Source organism: Crinia signifera, chromosome 3, assembly GCF_055691185.1.
Source record: "Crinia signifera chromosome 3, ASM5569118v1, whole genome shotgun sequence".
NCBI lineage: Eukaryota > Metazoa > Chordata > Amphibia > Anura > Myobatrachidae > Crinia > Crinia signifera.
In genome coordinates this window covers 342,412,773-342,431,736 of record NC_139219.1, presented here as the reverse complement: position 1 = coordinate 342,431,736, position 18,964 = coordinate 342,412,773, and the positions used below count along the sequence as shown (strand labels likewise).

Below are 18,964 nucleotides of genomic sequence, written 5' to 3'. Positions count from 1 at the left end.
GGACCTCCAGGCCTACCTGGTCCTCCTGGTCCTCTAGGGAAAACAGGGCCACCAGGACCCCAAGGACCAGCTGGACCACCCGGGAGAAATGGAGCGCCTGGTAGAGAAGGACCTGTTGGACCTCCAGGTAAGACAGCTACTGTATATAAATGAGTGTGGTACAGCATCTGTTAGTGGGGGGATATTATAGTACCGTTAGTCCCGCTATAAAAGAAATATTAGAAAGGATAATGACAGGATTGTATTATCAGAGTGGTAGCTGGAGGGTGAAGTCCTGTGGTCTGACTGCTAATCATGTTCTTTCCTTATTGCAGGTCTGCGGGGAGAACAAGGTGAGAAGACTTACATATAAATATTTGTTTGCTTTGATAAAGGGGGTCAAACCCCAAAACGTTAGCACCTCCATCAGTGTGTCTGGCTGGTTATTGCTACATGTGGAAGTCGGGGGAGGGGTTGCTTTTTCCTTTCTTGCTCACATATTCTTCACTCCGGACAAGCACCCGGCAGCTGCATTTCTAGGCTTGGAGTGCCGGTCCTACCGCAAGGATTATATATATATATATATATATATATATATATATATATATATATATATATTATAAGGGCACGGTCGTGCCCTTATATTAAGGCTGAATCCAACGAACGGATTTTTCCCATAGGGAACTTTTCGGATGGGGGCATGGTGTTTGAGGGACTGCACCTCAAAAGTGACTGGACGTACTGAGCTGAAATTTGGCACGTACGCGTAGAATCGTCAACCGGTGCTGCGTGCCAAATTTCAGGGCGAAATATAAAAAAATGACCAATTGGGAGCGATGTAAACTTCCAACTGTCAGTTTTTTTCTGACACTCCAGAAATGACAACTTGTCACCCATGTTAGTCTATGAGGGTTTTTTTGGGAAGGCATAACTCAGGGTAGAGGAACAATTGAGACTTGGGGTTTGTTTTATTAGGTAGATATTGTCCCAGTGGAGTGCCTTTTGGGGTTGAGGATTTTCAGATAGGTACAGTTTTTTTATAATTTAGTGAAACGTCCCCCATTATAAAGATAGGAGCGCCAACTTGTTGCGCATGCGCACAATGCCACCAGCAGGGGGAGCAGTACACTGATGAGCTTCACTTGGGTGTACCAAGATGGCCGACTGTGAAGCGATATTCACAGTTTCTTATATATCAATATGAATATATAGTATACTTCATACACATACATGCCCAGCTAATGCAGATGGCTGATGGCATAATGACACGCAAACATGGGGCACAGGAACCGGGCAGACAGGTAGTTATTTGCAGGTCTGGGCATAGGAGGACCCAAGAGAGGACTACTCCGTCCGAGTACAGAATGGCCCCGCCCTCAGTGAGCAGTGCTGCGGCTGTACTGTCTCCACACCTGTCAATCAACACACAGAGACCTCCTGAAGTTGTATGGGCTCTGTCACCCAGCCGGGCATTGTGCTGCACACTCCTCCTGTGTGCAGTATATGTATGTGTGCTCAGAGCGCTGTAGTGGCTGCAGGGAACTAGTTACTGTGATACTGGAAGTGTGACATTGGCAGAGCTGTGCCCGGGTTATGGGGGAAACGTGCACCACGTCGCATGCCACTACCCCCTCGCCCCGCAGCTGGAGGACATGACTACCACCCTCCCTATTAACGCTGGTGGTGAGTGCAGTCACGTCTCTCTGTCCCAGCTGAGGGCATCAGCCGGCAGATAATTACGTGCAGGAGCAACAGGAGTCGGACTAGTGCATGCAGCAAGGTAGCCGTGGGTAGCATCAAATGGGTGCTTACATCAGTGCCCCCTTCCCTTCCCCCAGGTGGCTAGCAGTGGCCTGGGCTCGTTTACCGTGATAGTTTTAAAAAGAGGGCGTGGCCTAATCACGGACCCCCGTGGCCACGCCCCCTTTTGAAAACTATTGCGTTACACTTACTTTGCTTGTGCCTGGGGATGGGGTAGCTTTTTTCTGTGAAATAGTGAAGCTGCAGTGCAGCCCTGCCCACTGATCTGTGGCATGATGCTCCTGGCTGAAGGTAATTAGATAAGGGACTGAGGATGCACCAGTGTTTCAGAGCGTACTAGTAATTGAGGGGAACAAGGGGCCTGATTCAGGATCGCTTGCTAAGCAGCGTTCTTTTGCTGCTTAGCGAGCGGAATGCCGCCTTCCGAATGCCCGCCCCCTATGTAATGTTACTATGGGTTTGTAGCCGCTGTGTAATGTGATTGGGTCACTACGCACTATATAATGTGAATATCGGTCACTACATCCTGTGACATGTGTATATGGGTCACTACAAGCTGTGTAATTAAATGATGGATCACTATGCGCTGTGTAATGGGACAATGGGTCACTACGTGCTGTGCAATGTGACTGTGGGTTACTACGAGCTGTGCAATGTGACTATGGTTTACTACGTGCTGTGCAGTGGGACTATGGGTTACTATGTGCTGTACAATATGACTATGGGTCACTACGTGCTGTGCAATGTGACTATGGGTTACTAAGTGCTGTACAATGTGACTATGGGTTACTACGTGCTGTGCAATGTGACTATGGGTCAGTATGTGCTGTGTAATGTGACTATGGGTTACTAAGTGCTGTACAATGTGACTATGGGTTACTACGTGCTGTGCAATGTGACTATGGGTTACTAAGTGCTGTACAATGTGACTATGGGTTACTACGTGCGGTGCAATGTAACTATGGTTACTACGTACTGTGCAGTGGGACTATGGGCTACTATGTACTGTACAATATGACTATGGGTCACTACGTGCTGTGCAATGTGACTATGGGTTACTACGTGCTGTGCAATGTGACTATGGGTTACTAAGTGCTGTACAATGTGACTATGGGTTACTACGTGCTGTGCAATGTAACTATGGGTTACTACGTGCTGTGCAGTGGGACTATGGGTTACTATGTACTGTACAATATGACTATGGGTCACTACGTGCTGTGCAATGTGACTATGGGTTACTAAGTGCTGTACAATGTGACTATGGGTTACTACGTGCTGTGCAATGTGACTATGGGTTACTACATGCTGTGCAGTGGGACTATGGGTTACTATGTGCTGTACAATATGACTATGGGTCAGTACGTGCTGTGTAATGTGAATGGGTGTGGTATATTTCCCTGACAGTCGGGATTCCGACAGTCATTACTCAGACGTCGGAATCCTGACTGCACAGTGTGGGGAGCGCAATGAAGCCCCTTGCGGACCCCCACGAGGGAGCAGTCGGGATTCCGACATCGGAGGAATGACTGTTGAAATCCCGACTGTCGGGGAGCCGTCCGGCACCCATGTGAATATGGGTCACTTTGTGCTGTGTAATGTGAATATGGCTCAGTACGTGCTTTATAATGTGACTACGGGTCACTACGCACTGTGTAATGGGACTACGGGTCACTCTGCTCTGTGTAATGTGAATATGGTCACTATGTGCTGTGTAATGTGAATATGGGTCACTATGTGCTGTGTAATGTGACTATGGGTCACTACGTGCTGTGTAATGTGACTATGGGCCACTATGTGCTGTGTAATTGAACTATGGGTCACTACGTGCAGTGTTATGCAAATATGAGTCACTACGTGCTGTGTTATGCGAATGAGTCACTACGCAATGTGTAATGTGACTATGGGTCACTACGCGCTGTACAGTATAATGTGAATATGGTCACTATGTGCTGTGTAATGTGAATATGGTCACTATGTGCTGTGTAATGTGAATATGGTCACTATGTGCTGTGTAATGTGAATATGGTCACTATGTGCTGTGTAATGTGAATATGGTCACTATGTGCTGTGTAATGTGAATATGGGTCAGTACGTGCTTTATAATGTGAATATGGGTCACTACGTGCTGTGTTATGCGAATATGGGTCACTACGCGATGTTTAATGTGACTATGGGTCACTACGCGCTGTAAAGTATAATGTGAATATGGTCACTAAGGGGTTTATTCTAGTTCATTCTTTCTGACAAAATCCTTCTTAGATGGACAAAACCATGTTCACTGCAGGGGGCAGATGTAACATGTGCAGAGAGAATTAGATTTGGGTGAGTTTTTTTGTGTCTGTGCAGGGAAAATACTGACTGCATGATTTTACACTGCAATATAGATCTCACTTTGAAGAAAACCCCCACCCAAATCTAATTCTCTCTGCACAAGTTACATCTGCCCCACCCACAGTGCACATGGTTTTGTCCATCTAAGAAGGATTTTGTCAGAAAGAATGAACTAGAATAACCCCCTAAGTGCTGTGTAATGTGAATATGGTCACTATGTGCTGTGTAATGTGAATATGGTCACTACGTGCTGTGTAATGTGAATATGGTCACTACGTGCTGTGTAATGTGAATATGGGTCACTAACTGCTGTGTAATGTGAATATGGTTGCTATGTGCTGTGTAATGTGAATATGGGTCACTACGCACTGTGTAATGTGAATATGGTCACTATGTGCTGTGTAATGTGAATATGGGTCAGTACGTGCTTTATAATGTGACTATGGGTCACTACGTGCTGTGTAATGTGAATATGAGTCACTACGCACTGTGTAATGGGACTACGGGTCACTACACGCTGTGTAATGTGACTATGGGTCACTATGTGCTGTGTAATGTGAATATGGTCACTATGTGCTGTGTAATGTGAATATGGGTCACTACGCGCTGTGTAATGTGAATGTGGTCACTACGAGCTGTATAATGTGACTATGGGTCACTACGTGCTGTGTTATGCAAATATGGGTCACTACGCGATGTTTAATGTGACTATGGGTCACTACGCGCTGTAAAGTATAATGTGAATATGGTCACTATGTGCTGTGTAATGTGAATATGGTCACTGTGCTGTGTAATGTGAATATGGTCACTATGTGCTGTGTAATGTGAATATGGGTCACTACGTGCTGTGTAATGTGAATATGAGTCACTACGCACTGTGTAATGGGACTACGGGTCACTACACGCTGTGTAATGTGACTATGGGTCACTATGTGCTGTGTAATGTGAATATGGTCACTATGTGCTGTGTAATGTGAATATGGGTCACTACGTGCTGTGTAATGTGAATATGAGTCACTACGCACTGTGTAATGGGACTACGGGTCACTACACGCTGTGTAATGTGACTATGGGTCACTATGTGCTGTGTAATGTGAATATGGTCACTATGTGCTGTGTAATGTGAATATGGGTCACTACGCGCTGTGTAATGTGAATGTGGTCACTACGAGCTGTATAATGTGACTATGGGTCACTACGTGCTGTGTTATGCAAATATGGGTCACTACGCGATGTTTAATGTGACTATGGGTCACTACGCGCTGTAAAGTATAATGTGAATATGGTCACTATGTGCTGTGTAATGTGAATATGGTCACTGTGCTGTGTAATGTGAATATGGTCACTATGTGCTGTGTAATGTGAATATGGGTCAGTACGTGCTTTATAATGTGAATATGGGTCACTAAGCGCTGTGTAATGTGACTACTGGTCACTACGAGCTGTCAAATGTGAATATGGGTCACTATGTGCTGTGTAATGTGAATATGGGCCATTATGCACTGTGTAATGTCTACATGCTGTGTAAGGTGCATATGGGTCACTATGCGCTGAGTAATGTGACTATGGGTGACTACGCACTGTGTAATGTGAATATGGGTCAGTACATACTGTGTAATGTGACTATGGGTCACTATGTGCTGTGTAATGTAACTATGGGTCACTATGTGCTGTGTAATGTGACTATGGGTCACTACGTGCTGTGTAATGTGACTATGGTCACTATGCGCTGAGTAATGTGAATATGGGTCACTACGAGCTGTGTAATGTGACTATGGGTCACTATGTGCTGTGTAATGTAACTATGGGTCACTACGTGCTTTGTAATGTGACTGGGTCACTACGTGCTGTGTAATGTGACTATGGTCACTACGCGCTGAGTAATGTGAATATGGGTCACTACGCGCTGTGTAATGTGAATATGGTCACTATGCGCTGAGTAATGTGAATATGGGTCACTACGCGCAGTGTAATGTGAATATTGGTCACTACGCACTGTGTAATGTGGATATGGTCACTATGCGCTGAGTAATGTGAATATGGGTCACTATGTGCTGTGTAATGTGAATATGGGTCACTATGTGCTGTGTAATGTGAATATGGGTCACTACGTGCTGTGTAATGTTAATATGGTCACTATGCACTGTGTAATGCGACTATGGGTCGCTATGCACTGTGTAATGTGAATATGGGTTTCTATGTGCTGTGTAATGTGAATATGGGTTATTATGCGCTGTGTAATGTGAATATGGTCACTATGTGCTGTGTAATGTGAATATGGGTCACTATGTGCTGTGTGATGTGACTATGGGTCACTACGTGCTGTGTTATGCGAATATGGGTCACTACGTGCTGTGTTATGCAAATATGAGTCACTACGCGCTGTGTTATGCGAATATGAGTCACTACGCGATGTGTAATGTGACTATGGGTCACTACACGCTGTACAGTATAATGTGAATATGGTCACTATGTGCTGTGTAATGTGAATATGGTCACTATGTGCTGTGTAATGTGAATATGGTCACTATGTGCTGTGTAATGTGAATATGGGTCAGTACGTGCATTATAATGTGACTATGGGTCACTACGTGCTGTGTTATGCGAATATGGGTCACTACGCGATGTTTAATGTGACTATGGGTCACTACGCGCTGTAAAGTATAATGTGAATATGGTCATTATGTGCTGTGTAATGTGAATATGGTCACTATGTGCTGTGTAATGTGAATATGGGTCACTACGCGCTGTGTAATGTGAATATGGTCACTACGAGCTGTATAATGTGACTATGGGTCACTATGCACTGTGTAATGTGAATATGGTCACTATGTGCTGTGTAATGTGAATATGGGTCAGTACGCGCTTTATAATGTGAATATGGTCACTATGTGCTGTGTAATGTGAATATGGGTCACTACGCGCTGTGTAATGTGAATATGGTCACTACGAGCTGTATAATGTGACTATGGGTCACTACATGCTGTGTTATGTGACTATGGGTCACTACGCGCTGTAAAGTATAATGTGAATATGGTCACTATGTGCTGTGTAATGTGAATATGGTCACTGTGCTGTGTAATGTGAATATGGTCACTATGTGCTGTGTAATGTGAATATGGGTCACTAAGCGCTGTGTAATGTGACTACTGGTCACTACGAGCTGTCAAATGTGAATATGGGTCACTATGTGCTGTGTAATGTGAATATGGGCCACTATGCGTTGTGTAATGTCTACATGCTGTGTAAGGTGTATATGGGTCACTATGCGCTGAGTAATGTGACTATGGGTGACTACGCACTGTGTAATGTGAATATGGGTCAGTACATACTGTGTAATGTGATTGTGGGTCACTATGCGTTGTGTAATGTGAATATGGTCACTATGTGTTGTGTAATGTAAATATGTGTCACTATGTGCTGTGTAATGTAACTATGGGTCACTATGTGCTGTGTAATGTGACTATGGGTCACTACGTGCTGTGTAATGTGACTATGGTCACTATGCGCTGAGTAATGTGAATATGGGTCACTACGCACTGTGTAATGTGAATATGGTCACTATGCGCTGAGTAATGTGAATATGGGTCACTATGCGCAGTGTAATGTGAATATTGGTCACTACGCACTGTGTAATGTAAATATGGTCACTATGCGCTGAGTAATGTGAATATGGGTCACTATGTGCTGTGTAATGTGAATATGGGTCAGTATGTGCTGTGTAATGTGAATATGGGTCACTACGCACTGTGTAATGTTAATATGGTCACTATGCACTGTTTAATGTGACTATGGGTCACTATGCACTGGGTGATGTGAATATAGGTTACTATGTGCTGTGTAATGTGAATATGGGCCACTATGCGCTGTGTAATGTGACTATGGGTCACTACGTGCTGTGTTATGTGACTATGGGTCACTACGCGCTGTAAAGTATAATGTGAATATGGTCACTATGTGCTGTGTAATGTGAATATGGTCACTGTGCTGTGTAATGTGAATATGGTCACTATGTGCTGTGTAATGTGAATATGGGTCACTAAGCGCTGTGTAATGTGACTACTGATCACTACGAGCTGACAAATGTGAATATGGGTCACTATGTGCTGTGTAATGTGAATATGGGCCACTATGCGTTGTGTAATGTCTACATGCTGTGTAAGGTGTATATGGGTCACTATGCACTGAGTAATGTGACTATGGGTGACTACTCACTGTGTAATGTGAATATGGGTCAGTACATACTGTGTAATGTGATTGTGGGTCACTATGCGTTGTGTAATGTGAATATGGTCACTATGCGTTGTGTAATGTAACTATGGGTCACTATGTGCTGTGTAATGTAACTATGGGTCACTATGTGCTGTGTAATGTGACTATGGGTCACTACGTTCTGTGTAATGTGACTATGGTCACTATGCGCTGAGTAATGTGAATATGGGTCACTACGCACTGTTAATGTGAATATGGTCACTATGCGCTGAGTAATGTGAATATGGGTCACTATGCGCAGTGTAATGTGAATATTGGTCACTACGCACTGTGTAATGTGAATATGGTCACTATGCGCTGAGTAATGTGAATATGGGTCACTATGTGCTGTGTAATGTGAATATGGGTCAGTATGTGCTGTGTAATGTGAATATGGGTCACTACGCACTGTGTAATGTTAATATGGTCACTATGCACTGTGTAATGTGACTATGGGTCACTATGCACTGTGTGATGTGAATATGGGTTTCTATGTGCTGTGTAATGTGAATATGGGCCACTATGCGCTGTGTAATGTGAGTATGGGTCACTACGTGCTGTGTAATGTGAGTATGGGTTACTATGCGCTGTGTAATGTGAATATGGGTAACTACATGCTGTGTAATGTGAATATGGGTCACTATGCGCTGTGTAATGTGACTACGGGTCACTATGCTCTGTGTAATGTGAATATGGTCACTATGCGCTGTGTAATGTGAATATGGGTTACTATGCGCTGTGTAATGTGAATATGGGTTACTATGCACTGTGTAATGTGAATATGGGTCACTATGCGCTGTGTAATGTGACTATGGGTCACTATGCGCAGTGTAATGTGAATATTGGTCACTACGCGCTGTGTAATGTTAATATGGTCACTACCCGCTGTGTAATGTGAGTATGGGCCACTATGCGCTGTGTAATGTGAGTATGGGTCACTACGTGCTGTGTAATGTGAGTATGGGTTACTATGCGCTGTGTAATGTGAATATGGGTAACTACATGCTGTGTAATGTGAATATGGGTCACTATGCGCTGTGTAATGTGACTACGGGTTACTATGCTCTGTGTAATGTGAATATGGTCACTATGCGCTGTGTAATGTGAATATGGGTTACTATGCGCTGTGTAATGTGAATATGGGTCACTATGCGCTGTGTAATGTGACTATGGGTCACTATGCGCAGTGTAATGTGAATATTGGTCACTACGCGCTGTGTAATGTTAATATGGTCACTACCCGCTGTGTAATGTGAGTATGGGCCACTATGCGCTGTGTAATGTGAGTATGGGTCACTACGTGCTGTGTAATGTGAGTATGGGTTACTATGCGCTGTGTAATGTGAATATGGGTCACTATGCGCTGTGTAATGTGAATATGGTCACTATGCGCTGTGTAATGTGAATATGGGTTACTATGCGCTGTGTAATGTGACTATGGGTCACTATGCGCAGTGTAATGTGAATATTGGTCACTATGCGCAGTGTAATGTGAATATGGTCACTATGCGCTGTGTAATGTGAATATGGGTTACTATGCGCTGTGTAATGTGACTATGGGTCACTATGCGCAGTGTAATGTGAATATTGGTCACTACGGGCTGTGTAATGTTAATATGGTCACTACCCGCTGTGTAATGTGAACATGGGTCACTACGTGCTCTCTAATATTTACATGCTGTGTAATGTGAATATGGGTCACTACATACGAATATGGGTCACTACATGCTGTGTAATGTGAATTTGGGTCACTACATGCTGTGTTAAGCGAATATGGGTCTCTATGCTGTGTAATGTGACTATGGGTCGCTACTTGCTGTGTAATGCAAATATGGGTCACTACATGCTGTGTGACGCGAATATGGGTTATTACGCGCTGTGTAATATGAATATGGGTCACTGCGTGCTATGTAATGTGAATTTGGGTCACTACGCAGCCATTTTCCCAGTGATGAAATGGGTGCAGGGTGTACAGCGTGTGGGGCCCCCAGGGCCCAGACGACCATGTGTGCTGCACACCTTGCACCCATTATGGATATGCCAGTGGATGGTGGGTGTTGCTGGCTGCTGCGGTGATCTGTGCTGCTGACTTACAGATGCTTTGCTGTATCAGGGGTTCTGTATCAGAGATAGAACTAGCAGCAGGCAAAATTTTGACTAGGGCATCAAAATGGCTAAGGCCGGCTCTTCTCAGACTGTCACTGTAGAGGTTATTCTGTTGGATGGCGCCGAATGCGGACGGACGGCCGATGGTTGGTGTTTGCGCATGTGCAGAGGCGTATCTGCACATGTGCGAACGCCGCGCACATCCGAATACGGCGTGAATTCTGTACAGAAAACGATCGGTCGGAGCAATCCGAACAGGGGGTGGAGAGGGTCGTGAAGGGCTGTTTGGCCTCATTACCATATGCGTACGTCCCGCATTTCAAGGGCGTTCCCATGAAAACGCTGGCCGTACATATGGTAATCCGGCCGTGACGAACATGTGGGGGGCGGACATATGACATAGCCGGATGCCAGCTGCCCGCCCATATCCCTGCTTTTGCATGGAGAAATGCCCCAGTGGTCTGGAGCACTCGGTCCAGCATTCGATGGTCGGCGACCATCGAATGATGGGGGAGGTTCCCAAAGATGGAGGAGGTGTGCATAGGAAAAATCCACTTGCGGCCAGTTCGGTCGGCGTCTTACCGCATTCGGACGGTGTGAGCGATCCATACGGAAGGCGGGGCCTTTCCAAAAATACGCATCTGACCGAATCAACCAGAATAAGGCCCTGTGAGAGGACTGGACGTGCAGTGATCTGTGTGTCCAGTGCATGTGCAGAAGTACTGAAAGACACTAGGGCTGTACCCGGCACCATTTAAATTTACAAGGCTAGCGACATGTGGAATGGAAAACAGGAAGAGGTTTAACTGCGCATAAGTAACAAGTGGTCAGGTGTATAATAAATAAAATAAATTTAATAACTCTAGAGCATTAAAAACAATGAATATTGAGTAACCAGAAGTGCAAAATGGTTGGAATTAATAATAACTCTTATTTCTGATTGCCAGTCCATGGATCAGCCTTATTGGAGTTCACCCATTGGAGGGATAATGATTGAATCAATTATATACAAAAAGTCCTCACCGACTGATGATATCCAAGTCTTTAAGGAATACTGTAAATTGCAGCTGTCTGGTTCACTGCAGAGCAGCTGAAGCATTTTGCTGCTATCTGCAGCTTTCGCAAAGGTGACCCGTTGTGACTTCTCTACAACCAGGACTCTCTCAAACCACCACTTGGGAGATAATCCCAATCAGAAATAAATCTGGTTTGAGAGGGTCCTGGTTGTAGAGAAGCCCCCTTCCACTCGAGGCGGAAGCTGCCTCTCCTCCCCATCCCACCGGAGCTGGCCTGCCAGCAGCTCTGGAACACATGGACCCCCCCTCAGCTGAGAGCAGAAGGTGCCTCTTACCTCCTCTGCTCCAACCCCGTCCCTCTGGCGTCGGTTGCCTCACCACTGGCAGCAGTGCAGAGTGGGGAAGCTGCAAGGCTGTCTCTTTTCTCCCCCTTCCCATCCACATAACAGCAGCAGTGAAGCAGCAAAAATGTAAGTAGCACTTTTGTGGGCATTGTGTAAGGTCAGGTGCACTACTGGTGGCATTAAGTTTATAGGCAGGAGTACTGGGGGCATTACACGTAACAATGGGCCTTATTCTGATCGGATCGGTGAAACGTGCGTACGGTCCGTCACACCGTACATTTCCCGTACGCTCACGGTGAGTAAGTCCGCCCACAGAACAGCCGCACACGGACGGTCACAAACACCGACAATGGGGAGTGGCGTACACTTGAGCGTACGCCACCGTATACGGACGGGTCTGGTCCGTTTTCACACCGGCACCTTCCGTATATCTGAGCGTACGCCACAGTGCAAGTAGAAATTGAGTCCAAAAACATCCTTGTTGCTCTTGTGGTTTATGTGGATGTGGTTTATGTGTCTTTTTCCTAATAAAAAACTGGTATGTTTGTGTTACAGTGAAAAAGTTGACACATGCCGACTTCTGTGAATTGAGTGTCCTGCTTTTTAAAGTATACAAAAACACTTTCTGAATGGGTGAGATGGTTATAGCAGCATGGCTTATTGCATTCAGGTGTATGTAATTTACTTGTATTCGGCGTTAATTAGCAGACCCAGGCATCCGCTCTCATGCGGTAGCTCTAAGGGGGTTATTCTAGTCCATTCTTTCTGACAAAATCCTTCTTAGATGGACAAAACCATGTACACTGCAGGTGGGGCAGATGTAACATGTGCAGAGAGAATTAGATTTGGGTGGGGTTTTTCTTCAAAGTGAGATCTATATTGCAGTGTAAAATAAAGCAGTCAGTATTTTCCCTGCACAGAAACAAAATAACTCACCCAAATCTAATTCTCTCTGCACATGTTACATCTGCCCCCCTGCAGTGCACATGGTTTTGTCCATCTAAGAAGGATTTTGTCAGAAAGAATGAACTAGAATAAACCCCTAAGAGTGGTCAGGAGCACTCTTTGGCGTCCGCCTGTTTTTGGCCCAAAATGCACGGTGCGTTCGCCGATCGAGGCGGTTGTGGCACCGTGCATTTTGTGTGCACACCCCCGTGTACGCCCATGTTTACGCCCAGTTTTCCTCATTATTCCGTCCGGCTCCCATAAAAACGCCCACATGCCGCCCACAATGACCGTACTCTTGAGGACAGGTTTTTTTGCATGGAGAGACCTGTCCCTGAGCGGTGTGAGGTCGCCGCACATGCGCATAGCGAAAGCTACGCATGCGCAGATGCAAAAAAACCCCGAACCGACCACGTACAGTCCCACCACACCAAGCAGAATAACCCCCAATGTGTGGCATAATATGTAATGGGCATAACAGTGTGCAGAATATTGTGTAATGGGCATAACAGTGTGCAACATATTGTGTAATGTGCATAACTGTGAAGCATATTGTGTAATAGTCATCACGGTGTGCAGCATATTGTGTAATGGGAATCACAATGTGCAGCATTTTGTGTAATGTGAAGTACGGTGTGTGGCTTAATGTGTAATGGGCATGTACATTTTTGCAGCACACTGTCCTTGTTTCTAGTATGTGTGGGGGAATGATTATTCTGAAGTGCATATACATAAATAAGTCACCTTCTATTTAGTGTAGTTTGTATTGATGCCTAGTAGGCGGTGATGGACACGCCCAGTAGGCAGTGATAGACATGCCCCTCCAAGGGTGCACCTCCTAAGAATATGCCTATGCTGCCCGCACAGGTGGCACTGCCACACAGAGGGTTAAATAATGGTACTGCCCTGGCATGTAGTAGTATTGGGTTACAGAGTCACACGCAGGGATCGTGCACCCTGTATGTCCACTCCTCCGCATAATTAATGAGTTTTCCACTCCGCTCCTGTTCCCAGGGCTGCTCCGGCACTCACCATCGGTCTGTTCTCTGCTCCCACCCGCTCCTGACACCCTGCTGCTAATCCTCCCAGCAAGTGTACTTTTGTGCCTGCCATCTACTCTGGCCATCCAAAATCAATGCCCTGGAATGGTGCTGTGGGGTCCGTGCATAGTGCACTAGATCACACAGATTTGGGAAGGGTACGTGAGATAACTCTGTTACTAGATTCACAGCGTCAATGAGCGCATTTCACACACACCATCTTACTGTATATGTACACATTATAGGTTCTGTTCCAACTGCAGATACCTGTTGACTGTATTTTGAAAATGGGGTAATGGCTGTGCTAGGATGTAGCTGAGCAGCTCCCATAGCCGGTACCAGTCCCAGTGCTGATATGATCTAAGACCCAGCAGGGGGTAACTCAATGGCACCCTCCCCCTGTCAGCAGCACTCATCATGAGTCACAGTGATTGGGAGCTTCAAGTAGCAGCAGCCAGAGCTGAGGTCCTGCAATATGCATGGGCAGACAAGCAAACCCAAGGTCAGTGCTGCCAAACCCTTGTGCCCAGCCCAGTGCCCCTCCATCTACTCAACCATCCTCCATCCTCAGCCCAGTGCGCCCCATCTAACCCAACTATCCCCCATGCCCAGCCCAGTGCACCCCATATAGCCAACCACCATCCCCCATTCCCAGCCCAGTACACGCCAATCTACCCAACCATCCTCAACCCAGTGCCCCACATCTAGCCAATCTCATCCGATAATGTTGCACTTCTCAGCATAATGGTGTGTGGCACATGTATAATGGGCATTGCAGTGTGTGACATATGTGTAATGGGCATCACGGTGTGTGAAATATGTATAATAGGCATCATGATGTGTGGAATATGTGTAATGGGCATCACAGTGTGTGACATATGTGTAATGGGCATCACGGTGTGTGATATATGTATAATGGGCATCACGGTGTGTGGCATTATGTGTAATTGGCATCACGATGCGTGGCATATGTATAATGGGCATCATGGGGGGTAGCATATGTGTAATGGGCATCATGATGCTTGCATATATACATTGGACATCACGGTGTGTGGCATATGAATAATGGGCACCAAGATGTGGTGCATATGTATAATGGGAATCACGGTGTGGGGCATATGTATAATGGAGCACAGTCGCCACATTTGTGGATGGAGGTGTTCAAAAAAATCTCGCTCAAAGTACTGTTTGAAGCCCCACCCCTGCAAAAGCTCTGCCCACTCTGCTCCTTCCCAGAGAGTTCCTGAACCTATTTTTGTACAAAGCACTGGCTGCAAGTATACACAAGTAAGATGTCACTGCAGCTACGTGCATGCGCACCCTACTGATGTGAGCAGGGGATGGGGGTAGGAGTTATGGGATGTGTAGTATGTTGGGGACAGTGGAAGTAGGGTGTGGTATGGGAGTAGAGGATTATAGGGTGCCTTCGGCTCACACTGTTCCTATTTTGAGTGTAGGGAGGAGCATATTTTTGCACTTGGGCCCACAATTCGCTAGTTCTGCCTCTTGTTACACACTTACTTGTTTATTATTATTAGTAGTGGGGTGTTAGTACATTAGTGGAGGTTACTCACATCTGTGTACCACAGGCAGGGATTAGGTTGTTGTTCAAATGTGTTGGATTCCAGGTGATATTTATGATTGACATTATGGGGGAAATTTACTAAAATGGGAGTTCTATTTCACATGGGATGTTGCTATGGGCAACCAGTCAGATACTATCGATATCTTCTAGAAGGTTCTAAATAAATAATGTAGATTTTGATTGGTTGCCCATAGCAACATCCCATGTGAAATAGAACTCCCATCTTCGTAAATTTCTCCCTATTAGATTACTCATTACCAATGCACCAACATGTTGGAACAAACCTCTTGAATCTCCAATAGAGGTGATGAGCAGTGTTTAGCCTTTTACTATATAGGATCATCTCATCATGATCCCAAAATAAAACTTTATTGATTTATTAACAACAGTATGAATGATGTTAGAGACTTTTTGATTTTGACCATTTTTATTGAAATATACTGCTGTTTATAACTCATATGAAAGGCCATAAATAAAACCTTGTCCAACTCTTTACCTCAATTTCATCTTTGAAGGCATATTAACTTCACAAACCAATGTACGTTAGCTAAGAATTTTAAGTTCTCTCACATCCAAGCCATCAATAAATATACCAAATGCAATTGCAACATGGAATGGTCAGTTTAACACCCAGCGGGGAATGTAATAGGTTGTAAGAATCCAAAACGGAGAGATTTTAGGAGAGTTTTTGCCCTACAGTAAAGCTTCTACATGCTGGGTGTCATGCTCATTGCCAGGGGTTTCATGGGCTGGATGTCTTGCCTGTTGACAGGGGTTTCATGCACTGGGACGGGTGTCATACTCATTGCCAGGGGTTTGTAATGCTCATTGCCAGGGGTTTGAAATTCTTGTGGCGAGGGGTAATGCTCGTTGCCAGGGGTGTCTTATCGTTAAACATTTAAAAAATCAAATGTTTATTCTTACAGTGAAATCTTAGATTTCTGAATTAAAAAAATAAATTGAAAAAAAGCTATGAAATTCCATTGACAAAAAACCTTACGGTTACACATGTCCCATTAAGGCTTCTTACACATGATCTGGAATTTCTGAAACCTGTTGTAACTCTTCCACTCAAACGACAAAAAGCAATGAAATTCCGATCATTAAGGCTGACGCCTTAATGGACGTGTTCCTTGCGCAATACAGATATGGTACGCCATCACAGCCTGTGGGTAAGTGCAGATTCAGCACTCTCACAGAGTGAGATTGCTGTCACTCACACAATGGTGGAGCTGCTAATTCACAGATTTGTGTGCTCATTGGAATACACACATGCAGTCTATGCAACTTAAGGTCTGCGCAGTAAACAGAGCCGAGAGGATGGGGTAAAAGTGGTGTTGATTGGGGTAGGAGACAGTGTGGTGCGGACGGTGAACAATAGAAATGCGTAGATGGTAGGAAGGCTAAGCAGCACTGATGGGGGACTAACAAAGCAGATGGGTGGAAAAGAGTGGCACAGATTGGGGAAGGTAAAACAGAGTGATGCGATTGGGTGGGAAACAGAGGAGCAGTTGGAGGAAAGACAGCACTGATGGGGGAGGGGGTTCAGAGCAAATGGGATAAAGGGAAAACAGAGCAGCACAGATGGAGGGAAACATTGTCATGGATGAGGCGGGCAGAGCAGCATGGATGGAGGGGGAGACAGAGTATGACTAATAGAGGGGAAGCCAGTGGCACAGATAGAAGAAAACAGTGGCATCTGTGTGGAAAGACAGGGCAGCGCAGATGGGGAAAGACACATTGGTGCAGATGAGGCAATACACACAGCAGTAGGTATCGGGGAAGACAGAACAGCATGAAGGCGTATAGGAGAAGAAAGTGTAGATGCATAGTAGTTGGGAGTATTATAGTTTTTGCAATTATGAAAGATGTTTTTGGTAACTGCATGTGAATACTAAATTAAATGGATATATGTAGTGGGTGTGAAAGATGTTGGACCCTCAGTGGGATAGTTCTAGTAATAGTGTTAATTCTAGCACCCGCTATCTTTTAAAACCTATGCAGTTCCTCTACCCTGTCTGGGGTGTTACTGTCTGCTGTAGTGTTTCTAGCAAAGGTCTGGTTTGCAGTGCTGATATACAGACCACACTGTGCTAGAAGCACTACAGCAGACAGCTACACCCCAGGCAGGGAAGAGGAACTGCATGGGTTTTCAAAGATGGCGGGTGCTAGAATAAACACTATAGTAACTCAGAGGTACAGTATAGACAGTTTTAGATGATTGCGGGTAATTACAGTATTAGGATGAGTGCGCCACATAACTACTTAGACCTTAAGTTGCATAGACTGCATGTGTGTATTCCAATGAGCACACAAATCTGTGAATTAGCAGCTCCACCATTGTGTGAGTGACAGCAATCTCACTCTGTGAGAGTGCTGAATCTGCACTTACCCACAGGCTGTGATGGCGTACCATATCTGTATTGCGCAAGGAACACGTCCATTAAGGCGTCAGCCTTAATGATCGGAATTTCATTGCTTTTTGTCGTTTGAGTGGAAGAGTTACAACAGGTTTCAGAAATTCCAGATCATGTGTAAGAAGCCTTAATGGGACATGTGTAACCGTAAGGTTTTTTGTCAATGGAATATATATATATATATATATATATATATACATACGCAGCATACATACATATATATAATACGTAGTATTTATCAGGACAATTGTTCTTTGGTCAGTAAGGGTGGACTGTAGTTATATACAATAGAAATAATTATTCATTCTACAGGGAATCATGAATATGGGGGACAATTGTTACAATTCTTTAAACTATAGAGACCATAAAGAAGTATTGCTGAGAAATTAGAAAAACTTCATCATCATCATCGTCGGAGAGAGATGTTTAACTAAATGTATGTACAGTATAACAGGTAATCGTATTGATGTGTGGGACAGTAAAGCGATATTGTGGCCAATTTTACCTAGTGTGTACACTCCATGTCGTTAATTGGGCCACTGACACTGGTTCAGTAATAATCCAATAGGATACGCAGCTCTCCTGCAGCCTCTCTCTCCTCCGAGGGTTCTCATATCTGTATCTCCTGCAGCCTCTCTCTCCTCCGAGGGTTCTCATATCTGTATCTCCTGCAGCCTCTCTCTCCTCTGAGGGTTCTCATGTCTGTATCTCCTGCAGCCTCTCTCTCCTCCGAGGGTTCTCATGTCTGTATCTCCTGAAGCTTCTCTCTCCTCCGAGGGTTCTCATATCTGTATCTCCTGCAGCCTCTCTCTCTCCTCTGAGGTTTCTCATGTCTGTATATCCTGCAGATTCTCTCTCCTCCGAGGGTTCTCATATCTGTGTCTCCTGCAGCCTCTCTGTCCTCTGAGGGATCTCATGTCTGTATCTCCTGCAGCCTCTCTCTCCTCCAAAGTTTCTCATGTCTGTATCTCCTGCAGCCTCTCTCTCCTCTGAGGGTTCTCATGTCTGTATCTCCTGCAGCCTCTCTCTCCTCCGAGGGTTCTCATGTCTGTATCTCCTGCAGCCTCTCTCTCCTCTGAGGGTATTCATGTCTGTATCTCCTGTAGCCTCTCTCTCCTTTTAGGGTATTCATGTCTGTATCTCCTGCAGCCTCTCTCTCCTCTGAGGGTTCTCATGTCTGTATCTCCTG

The 18,964-nt window shown here is 45.0% G+C and overlaps 1 protein-coding gene across 3 annotated transcripts in view; it reads left to right on the top strand.

The window, feature by feature from the left end:
• The window catches only part of EMILIN1 (elastin microfibril interfacer 1), a 165,345-nt gene that overhangs the window by 122,557 nt on the left and 23,824 nt on the right, over positions 1-18,964 (top strand). For all 3 annotated transcript variants that reach the window (XR_014471873.1, XM_083178996.1, XM_083178997.1), the window contains 2 exons: positions 2-127; positions 315-332. Coding sequence is in view for 2 of the 3 variants with exons in the window: in XM_083178996.1 (XP_083035122.1) it covers positions 2-127; positions 315-332 (144 nt within the window). In the remaining variant the exon portion in view is untranslated. The remainder of the gene's footprint in view (position 1; positions 128-314; positions 333-18,964) is intronic.